This window comes from Poecilia reticulata, linkage group LG12 (assembly GCF_000633615.1).
Source record: "Poecilia reticulata strain Guanapo linkage group LG12, Guppy_female_1.0+MT, whole genome shotgun sequence".
NCBI lineage: Eukaryota > Metazoa > Chordata > Actinopteri > Cyprinodontiformes > Poeciliidae > Poecilia > Poecilia reticulata.
Window position 1 is genome coordinate 13,910,214 of NC_024342.1, and position 10,655 is coordinate 13,920,868.

General features: G+C 35.0%; 2 protein-coding genes across 2 annotated transcripts in view; both read left to right on the forward strand.

Annotated features, from left to right (window-relative positions):
- adora2ab (adenosine A2a receptor b) overlaps window positions 1-3,616 on the forward strand; it is an 8,980-nt gene extending 5,364 nt beyond the window's left edge. The window contains exons 4-5 of the mRNA XM_008423958.2: window positions 1,686-1,789; window positions 2,287-3,616. Of these exons, the coding sequence (XP_008422180.1) occupies window positions 1,686-1,789; window positions 2,287-3,248 (1,066 nt within the window). The 3' untranslated portion in view covers window positions 3,249-3,616. The remainder of the gene's footprint in view (window positions 1-1,685; window positions 1,790-2,286) is intronic.
- A 2,883-nt stretch (window positions 3,617-6,499) lies between these two features.
- snrpd3l (small nuclear ribonucleoprotein D3 polypeptide, like) lies at window positions 6,500-9,939 on the forward strand. Its single transcript, XM_008423959.2, has 4 exons — window positions 6,500-6,626; window positions 7,794-7,934; window positions 9,228-9,420; window positions 9,738-9,939. Exons 2-4 carry the CDS (start codon window positions 7,809-7,811, stop codon window positions 9,800-9,802), a joined length of 384 nt encoding a protein of 127 aa, XP_008422181.1. The 5' UTR covers window positions 6,500-6,626; window positions 7,794-7,808; the 3' UTR covers window positions 9,803-9,939.
- The last annotated feature ends 716 nt before the right edge of the window (window positions 9,940-10,655 follow it).

Sequence of the window (10,655 nt, forward strand, 5' to 3'; positions counted from 1 at the left end):
TATATACAATTTTCTGAAACAAAGTGTCTACAGTTTTTGACATGGGGTGGTTACTTGGGTTGGAGGGATAAATATTTTCTACCCATCTCTGCTCAAATAAGCAGAGGTTACATTTACCTAATGTTCATTTAGGAGTGTTTTTGCTGCTCTGTATTGTGTAAAAATAACAGTTGTGAAAAAGAAAAGGATTTTGAAATCTGGTCTTCAGTCTTAATTTGTTATTTGAAATTATGTCATTCATTTGCACTTTATTTGCCTTTAAAATAAAACAATTTGCACATAATTTTATACATTTATTCCCTCATTTGATCACATTTTTTACACTTTTAATCAGATGTTATGATTAGTGTCTCAATACTTGAACAGCCTTTTTGTCTGATTCTTTTTTTATTCTCACTTGAGTAATTTTTTTCTTTCAAATGACTTTTTATTGATTATTAGAAATATATTAAACAACATGGTGCAAAGTATAGAAATACAATTTTAGCAGATTTTAACCTATAATCAAATTCCTAGAAAGCAGACACACCCACATAAAACTAAACAGATGTCATTTTTTGTTGGCTATTTTTTTCTTTTCCCAAATAAAAATATGTTCAAGTAATACTGTTCTGGAATACATTCAGTGACTCCTCTGTCCACCTCTGCAAATGAGTTTTCTGCTCCTTACTTGTATTTACATTTCCAGGCAAGAAACTATCGCCTTACTTCCTAGCTGACAAATGGTGTTGAAGTTGAATAAGTTTCCTATTTTTTGCACAATGTCAATAACTTTTATGGAACATGGATTTACGTAATCATCTCTAAGTTTAAAATCTAAAAGACTTTATCTGGTCAAATAATATTATACTGAACATTGATTCTTTAAAGTACAGCTTGAAATTTAGTCAACTTTTCTGAAGCATGTTGAAATACAAAAAACCCCAACTTTATTTCTAATACTTTTTGGCATCAGAACAACCTTAGCTTGACTAAAAAGGGACTAAAATCTACAATAAAAGACTCCTAAAACCTTCACTAAATTGTTTGTCATTGATTAGAGATTGTTGAAAGAAGAGACTTGTCGTTTTGAAATCCCCACTATTTTTATATTTTAATATTTAAGATGTATTTGAATAATGTTATAAAAGATTCTTTAGTGTGGTGAACTTTTCTGCGTATATCACTACAAAGATCTTTGAAAAAAAGATGCATGAACTGCCTATCAAAAAGGGAAATCTAATTCACAATGAGGCACAACACCAAGATATCACTATGTGTTTGCACCTAATGTGTTAAAGAAGGAAGTGCTCACAAAAGGCAGAAAAGTGCAAATTGGATTTGGTAATGATTTTGTTGCAAATAAAATGAGAAACACAATTTTAAGACAGCGTTTTTAAGCATTTTGATGACTCATGATTGTGGTGTGTTTAATCATCAACACACCACCCGCCTTTCCTTATAACCCTAGGAAAGGCGGGTTATAAAAGTAAATGTGTGCTGATTACTGTAATGTTTTTTCTTTTAAGAAACCATCAATTTGTTTTAATAAATAAATAAATAAATAAATAATGCAGTTAGATTTAAGTGCACATCCAGTTAAAATGGACCAATATTGACCCGTTCTCTGAGTGATGTAATCATAAAGAGGTTAAACAAAGCTTTCTGCCCTACAATGTATCTTTGTGCTCTGTTCAACCATTTAGGTATAACAGTCTGGTAACAGGGCTGAGAGCAAAGTGCATCATTGCACTGTGCTGGACTTTGTCAGCTGTGATCGGCATGACTCCACTGATTGGTTGGAACACAGGTGAGAGATCAAATTTAGCCATTTTTCCATCTGTCACTCATATTTTTCTGTCATCGAAAGACATTTTGAAATTTAGAGTTAGGGTAGCAGAAAAAATATCTTTTTTTTTCACTGAATTTTGACTTTTTCTTTTCTCAGATGATAAAGTTTACATTTCTGTGAGAAAAAGAGATTTTAAAGCAGGGAAAGATCTAATGCAGGGCCATGACCATTAAGTTGCCAAGTTATTGTTAGCTTGTTTTATGGGCTCCAAATATAACAAAACATCGTCAACATTCACTTAAACTATATTCCCTTTTTCTGAACTTGCATTCTTGAAATCATCTGGGGTTTTTTTTGCCTATTTTTTGTAAAAAGATAACTTCCTACACTCATGAATCTTAGTATTCTGTGTAGTGTGCTTCCAATTAAACCCATTTTAATCCTATATCATTCTCGGAGTCTTTCTATGGATTTTCTTACATTAACATTAAATCTGTTTTACCTCTGTTGCACAGGCCGGAACGCAACACTTCACAGCTCAAAAACAAAAAGCTGCCCAAAAGGTCTGACCCAATGCCTTTTTGAGTCAGTTGTTCCTTTGGACTATATGACCTATTTTAATTTCTTTGGCTTTGTGCTGACCCCTCTGTTGGTCATGCTGGTCATCTACATCAAAATATTTCTGGTGGCAAGGAGGCAGCTCCGTCGAATGAGCATCACGGTTTCACTCTCACCTATCCCCGGACGAAGACCTTCATCCTCAAACTCTTCCCATTCTTTTCTGCAGAAGGACGTGCATGCTGCCAAATCACTGGCAATTATTGTGGGCTTATTTGCTATCTGCTGGCTTCCTGTGCATATCATCAACTGCTTCAACCACCTGTGCAAAGACTGTGAGCGTCCAACAATCTGGGTGATGAACATCGCCATCATCCTCTCCCATGCAAACTCTGTGGTGAATCCCTTTATTTACGCCTACCGCATCAGGGAGTTCAGACAGACTTTTTGGAAGATTTTTTACAAGTACATTCTGAGGCAGGCAACCAGCAACGGGGTTGGGACAATGAATATTGACAGCAGAGATTTCAGCTGCATCAGCATCAGACGGACATCCCAAACGAGTAAAGAGGTTTCGACATGTGACACAATGGTGAATAGCTACATCCTGGATTCTGATACTCATCCATCAAGATACAAGGTTAATCGCAGAACTTCTAGCCATTGGTCTTCGAATCAAGATGTACTGCCAAGCAGCTGCATCCGCAATGGATACAGAGGGCAAAGTGGCACCTTCTCTGGGAAGCAGGAGAACACTAGCACGGCATTTTGTGCAGAATCTGCTTCATGTGACGAGGGAGCGGCAGATGTTTTTGAGCTGAAAGACAGAGGAGGCTGCACTGATTTTGTCAATGTTCAAGCAGTCTCCGTAAAAAAGACTGATGGTTGCAACTCTACAGACATAACAGAGGTGTCATGACACTTACGTTCATATATACATTTTTTCCCCACCGCCACGACACTCTTGATCCTGCGCGAACTGAAGACAATTTCTTCAACAACAACAAAAAGTGAAACACTGAACAGAATAGTTATTTCTTTCTCGTAGCATAAGACCTGTTTTTATTTACTTTACACTTTTATTTTCTATATGAGCCAAATTTCAGTTGAAGGTCAGGCTACATGAACATAAAGATGCTTAAAGCAGGACGCTTTTCAATATGAGCTGATGCTTGCATTTTCTCTGCGTGTTGTTTAAGTGACGTCTATGGAAATGTCTGTTTTCAAAAAAATAAATTCAGAAAAAACAAAAATTTTAAATTTTAATGTGAACAAAACAATAATCGATATAGTGATAATTTTTTTTGAAGTAAAAAAAAAATATTGTTTCACTACTCGAAACGTAAAAATGTAGCTTTTGATCAGGCGGTGTGTGTGCTACCTGGGCCTTTGCTCAAAGTTTTTTTTTTTTTTTTAATTTTTATTGGGACTCAGATGGGTTTACTAAATAAATACTGTCAACAAAATCAGTTACTCAAAGCTGTCCTGCTTCAAAGTCATACAGAAAATTACCATTGGACCTATGATCAATCTCTTAAGTGATTAATTATTCAAACCACTTCCTATTTCCATTGACCCCTTATATGTTGGCTCAAAACCGTGCTAAACTTTACAAAAGAAGACTTTCATATTGGTAAAAAGAAGATGTAAAACATCATGAGAGCAAGGGTGCTGGGAAATTTTTGTAAGGACAATTTTGACAAAAACATTTCTTAACATGTTTTCTACCCAACTGAGCAAATGTAATCAAACTGAAGCTTTTTACACATTCTTATCACTGATGTCAATAACTGTACAAATCTTCAGTCAGCCCTGTGCTGTACAATGTCATGGATTGTACTTTAACTTTCAAACACTCAGACAGCATTTCTTAGAAAGCTGGATCATGTCATGTATAATCAGACGCTTCCTTTCTGTTCAAACATGAATAAAACAATTGTTTGGTGTTTTGTTGTCAAACACACAGACACTTCCATGGGAAATGTGGTTTATAGGCATATATTACAAACACAGATAATTATATTCAGAATTGTAATCAGTGGACTTAGTCTCTGTTTCTTGAGTAAGATATAAAAACCTAAATAGATTCATTTTTTTTTACAGTAATTAAATGTTTGTATATCAATAGCTTGATCAATAATTAAATAACTGCCAGGCAACATGCAACAGTTACCTGTTCGGCATCTGTGTGACACAAATAACAGGCACTGAAATACCAAGTTACCTTTAACCTAATGAAACATTAGGTTTGTTTGAACTTTGCGAACTCTCTATAGACGTGTTAGGTCACTACTTTCTGAATCAGGCTTGCATACACAATTAACAATAGAAACACACACACGCACATACACACACACAAGTAAAGTCCATGCTCATGACCACAGACTACAATCCAAGAGGTGTTTACAGAGTAACCTGGCTGCTGACGCCAGTCAATGAGCCAAATGCAATAAAAATCAAATGAAGGTTCATTTGATGCTGTCTTTTATTATCCCATTATGCTTTCTCCTTCCCCATTAAAAACCCCTTCCTCCGTGGCAAAAACCCACATTAGGTGACTTTTATGTGCCTCACAGCAATCCCAGACACACGTCTCCCAAAATAAACATTACTTGGCTTCTATATGACACGTGCTATATGTGTGCATTCAAATCCTATGCATATCAGTAGCTTGACAAACCTTGTCATCATGCATATGTGGTATTTAAATGGATCAGATAATTCTATTTTATAATTATTTGTTTTTATAGGCTTCATGGAAATTAGGTGGTCATGTCAGATTCAAATGTTATTTTTTCCAAGAAAATAAAAGTTTCACATGGCACCTCGATGGGATCCCATCCAGCCTCTTTATGGAATCTCATAAAGTTGTAAATGTCAACCATGAACCATAACTGTGTCAGGATGAAAAATTGTTTTGTGTCCTTTCAGAATGAAGATGCAAATCAGTGCTACTGTATCAGACGTTTCTTTCTATGGATGTTTTTTTTGTTGTTATTTATATTCACACTCTGACTGAAGCTTTTTTTTTAATCCATCTTAAATAAATAACTTTGACAAGCCTAATTTCAGCATTGGAAAACAAGAAGTAGTTCATGACTAACTCACTTCCTATAATAATAATAAAATAAAACTATATAAGCTTAGTCTAGCTTGGTTGGTTCCAGAGGAAGCAAAATGACCCATGTTTACCATTCATACATGAGTAGCTATCTCCAGCTAAGTAAACCTCCAGTTTGTGGTTAATGAGTTCGGCAATGCATCTCATTTCCTGGTTTTCTATATCTTATATGGGCCATTGAATTATTACCAATAAAACATGTAATTCATAATTTAATTTTTTCTTTTATTTAACCAGTAAAGAACTCATTAAGATCAAAGGTCTCTTTTGGAAGAGCATCCAGACAAGACAGAAAGCTATAAATACATACTGTAACAATAAAGCAGGCATGGAAATACAACAGGAGGACTAAAAAACAGATCAAGGTAAACAGAGGTAACCCTGCAATCTGATATGACTGCATATGAATTTTGAAGAATTTATTTAAACCTGCAGATCACAAAAATGTACTGAGTTCTGCAGTTCACTTCTGAGTTAAATCTTAATGCTCCATGATGAAGAGTGTGTAGGGATCTGGTAATGGAATGCATTGCAGGAGATTGCCATAATTAGACTTGAAGCTTGGCTGGCAACAACCTGTCTCATTTTGGCCTCCAAAAAAAAACCAACAAAACACTGATTTCCATATTAAAAGCTCAGTTTCTGTCTCAACATTTTTATTTTATTTTTTTTACCAATTGCTCTATATCGAGTTTAATAGAAAGGCAGTCAATTCTCAAGTATTTCTGATGACTGACAAAGCTGGAAAGGGAAGTGCAGGAGGTAGAAATTTTTTTTAAGTTCTCCAAGACTCCATACAATTATAACTTTTCTTCCCCAGAGTGTTAAAACAAACTCACCTCCTTCACCAACTGCTGACCAATAGTTCCATGTACAAAATATGTAGCTACAACTGTTTTCAAAAATTATAAGATAAAAATATTCTGCTCTACATTCTTGCCAATCAGACATTTTTGTACCTACCTAAAAAAGTTACGTTTAGTGTTAGAAAAAAAAACTCTATATCCCACAATGCATTGCAGTAAGCGCTACAGGAAACACTTACGTTGACCCCTCGTTGCTTTGTGGGTAGCAGGAAAAAGGCTCGAAAGGCGCTGGAATAGCGACAAGCGCACGTTGCAGAATTACTACAGCAGAAATAACAAGAAAATAACCTCTTTTCAAGGCAAACCCGAGGTAAATGCACAACTTAATCTTCATTTTTGTTAAAAAAAATTGCTCCTGACTTGTTTTTATGTAAACACAGTTTGGACATTAGTTAGAATTTTGAAGCTAATTCATTCAGTTGTCACGGCTCCGTTTGATTATTTTTCTAAATAAGGGGGCATAATTCAAAGTGGAACGTGTGAAACTGTCTAATTGTTCAGCGTATTTTATTTGTTATCAACTTTAAATGTACATTATCTCGAGGATTTTCTGTTTTATAAGGAAGCTTTGTACCTTAGCATCGTTAGCTATTGTGGCTAACGTTGTTAGCGGTCGACTTTTCTCTTCAAGATCCCCGATTACGTTTTTCTACTGGAGTTGTAATTGCTTCATGCTAAAAAGTAGTATTAGTGATTATTATTTTTGAATGATTCAACCTTTTTCATGGTAGAACTGAGGTGGCTCTTTAATATTTGCTAATGAAACAGTAAATCCTATTCTTCATGAAGAATGACCTCTTGTTGGTAGCAACATTTATACGCTTTTAAGCATTCGTGGTGTTCGCACTTATTTCAGGACATGTAATAACGGTGTAAATAAAATTGTAAATTGTAACTTAAAATTGGTCTTTTTGTGTTTGAGTGCTGCTTGGACATACATTTGAGCTTTTTTTTCCTGTACAATCTTATTGAACTCCAATTTTCACTCACAAGTTAGTAACCCTGACTTTAACTGCTAGTTAATTCAATATTTTAGTCCATATCTTTTGCACATGAGAAAAAGAATATATAGGTGCATGTTCATTGGTGGAGTTGCTGCCTCATTTAGATATTCCAGGACAAATTTGGCAGCCAACTTCTGCTTAGAAGAATCAGTCATTTAAAGTCAGCAGATTGACATTTGCTGTCATTTTTTTTTGTTGTATGCAAAGTTAAACTTTATTTTTTTTAAATCATCTTTTTGAAGAATCTGCATGTATTTTTGTAACTATGGATTTCTGCTGTATATTTGACATTTCTGTACAGACTGTTAACTTTTTATTCATTACTACCAATTTGTAGAGGTGTGTGTGTGTTTTCGATTGGCCTGTCACCTTGCTGCTGATGCATTTAATTTCTTTAGAGAACCGAATAAAGGATTTTATTTTATAACATAGCAGCAGATAAAGTAAAGTTTTTGCTATGTGTTGTATTCCAGGAAGACTGTTAAAAGATGTCCATTGGCGTGCCGATCAAGGTCCTGCATGAGGCCGAGGGACACATTGTGACCTGTGAGACCAACACAGGAGAGGTGTACAGAGGCAAGCTGATTGAAGCTGAGGACAACATGAACTGTCAGGTTGGTTTGACTATCTTGATAGGTGACCTTCATATGTTATAGCAACAGCAAATTATGTCCGGTGACTTAAGACTCGGGGCTATTTTGCCTCTTTGTTAATTTGTACCCCAATTTTGTATTGGGCATAGTTATTTTGTCCTAACCTACTAGAATTTCTTATAGTATGTAAAGCATGCTATCAGCTTATTTTCATAAAGATCTTAAATCCAGCAAGTCTTATCATATTCTATTAGGGAAACTTTGTTTCACATTTACATCAACTCGGACTTTTTACAGTGCAGTAATTATTACCTGCTAATGTTACAGTTAGCCAGTAATGGAAGCAGATGCCAACATCAGACACAAATACCAGTGCCCATAATGGTAAAGGTCAGAGTGTATGCAGCAGTGATTGCTATTGCAAGGTTTTCTAATATAATTAATATATTAATATAATATAATTCTCATTACCATTTGGGTCAGTTAACTCATCATTCCTTTAGCGTAGGCCATAAGCATTTTGTACTTGGAAATAACTGGTGCATTTTATACTCAAGGTGAAAATATATGTTTTTGATTGTCTGGTAACAGTAAATGGTCACCAACTGTGACATGTAAGAGGTACATTGTTCCATTTTATGTTTCTGTTGACTAACCATTGAGTTAACAACATTTTTATGAGCACAATACAAAGACGGTATTGGAAAACCATTACAGGAATGTTCTTTAGTGCTTGATTTATTCATGGGTCATCATAACTTATTTCTTCACTATGCCAAATAAATCCTTACAGTGTGCTGTAATGTTGTTACTTTGATGCCTTTATTATTGTTCTAAAAGTAGTGTGTTGTTTTTATTCTCTGATCACATTTTCTAAACGGGTAGAATAGGGTTGCACAATATACTGTGCATTTTGTGCTGTCATAATATTAATGTGAAATATTGAAAGTGCAAATGACCAGTTTGAATGTGGTTTTAGCTAATGTATTCTCTTACTTTTTGCATACCAGTGCAGTATCCACCTTGTTGAATCGAGTCTTGTTGCAGTAATTGCCCACATTTGACACTAATGATAACTCTCAAGCTGCAATGGATCAAAGAGAGCAATGAGAAAGAAAAGTTGGGAAAATAATTACAAATGATGCTGGTATAAGTTTGTGAAATGCATTCTTTTTGTGCATTAACTTTGCTGAATTTCCAGAAGTGGCCAAATAAGTAAGTGGGATTGGAAATTTCAGTTGTCATCCTGGCATAATGGCATACATGCTAAACTTATAAAGCTTTCCTTCCTTTTTTTTTGTGCTTTTCCAATAGATGTCCAACATTACCGTGACCTATCGCGATGGTCGGGTCGCGCAGTTGGAACAGGTCTACATCCGAGGAAGCAAGATCCGCTTTCTGATCCTACCTGATATGTTAAAGAATGCTCCCATGCTAAAGAGCATGAAGAACAAGAACCAGGGTTCTGGTGCAGGAAGAGGCAAAGCTGCCATTCTAAAAGCACAAGGTGAGTGGAGAAACTGTCTTTCCAGAAAATTCTACTTTGTACAGGTTTAAAATGGTATTAAATATACTTGATGCATTTGTGGGATGGCTAAGGTCAACAATAAGTTTTTACATTTTGTTTATTGATCTAAATATTTTTGTCTGTGTAATGAAATCGAAGCTGCATGGTGTTTTATGCAATTACTTGATGTATGTTTATCTCCTATTCATGCTTCTTTTCTGTACTTGTGCTGTGCTTGGGATTCCTTTGATTATTTTCTAACCACACATTTTTTGGTGCATTTTTGTTAAAATGCTGTTTTCTTTACCTTTTTATAGTGGCTGCAAGAGGGCGAGGTCGTGGTGGAATGGGAAGAGGCAACATCTTCCAAAAGAGGCGATAACTTTCCTTTGTTCTTGTTTCATTTAGTCTTCTTTGGATCTGAAATAATTTGGTATTCTCTGGTATTTTGTGCTTTTGCAATTCCTCACTTTGATTTTTATTTTGTATGGAAATAAACATCTTTGCGTTTACAACTCATAGTCTGTTTCTTCGAGACTTGATATTTTGCTGAGAGCTGCTTTCATTTATATTCCACATTTGAAAAGCTAAAGTGACCATGTAAACACAACAGCGAACCAAGATTTTTAGCAGTGAAATTGTGGACAAAATCAACGACTGGTACAGTCGTCAGATTGGCGAAATCTCGTTGGCTGAACTGAAATGCTAATGTAGCTTCACAAAAATACTATTTTAATCTAAATAAGGTTACACCGGTATGAACTATGCTTGCTTATGTTGCTTCCAAAGGATGTACTGCATCTCATTTCGGGTTATAACAGTAGAAGGGAAAGAATACAAATGCATCTATTATATATATATATATATATATAACACAATAAAACCAAATTATTTCCTTCCACTGTAAAATTATCTGTCAATTTCTGTTGGTCGATGATGTAAAATCCAAAGAAAACTGAAGTTCATAACATGTACAAGAAGTCCTAATATGAAGAATCCTTTAAAAATGTTAACACAGACAAGCATCAATTAAAGACTACTTTAATTTGAGCAAGATTACTCCAAAACATTAAGGTAGGCAAAACTATTTCATCTGTTGAAACATAAAAGTTCAGTGTATTGTGGCTTTGATAGACTAAAATTAATTGAAAGTGTGTCTTCAGTCTTTAACCATTTAAATGCAAGTCAAAAATACATTGCCAACGAGTGCAATTCTCCAGCTAATCAACAGGAGG

What these genes read in the sequence shown, in the direction of transcription:
- snrpd3l (XM_008423959.2), top strand. Translation starts at nt 7,809, where the DNA reads ATGTCCATTGGCGTGCCGATCAAGGTCCTGCATGAGGCCGAGGGACAC. An exon ending in AGGACAACATGAACTGTCAG is followed by an intron (nt 7,935 to 9,227) that starts GTTGGTTTGACT and finishes CTTTTCCAATAG; the next exon opens with ATGTCCAACATTACCGTGAC. An exon ending in TGCCATTCTAAAAGCACAAG is followed by an intron (nt 9,421 to 9,737) that starts GTGAGTGGAGAA and finishes ACCTTTTTATAG; the next exon opens with TGGCTGCAAGAGGGCGAGGT.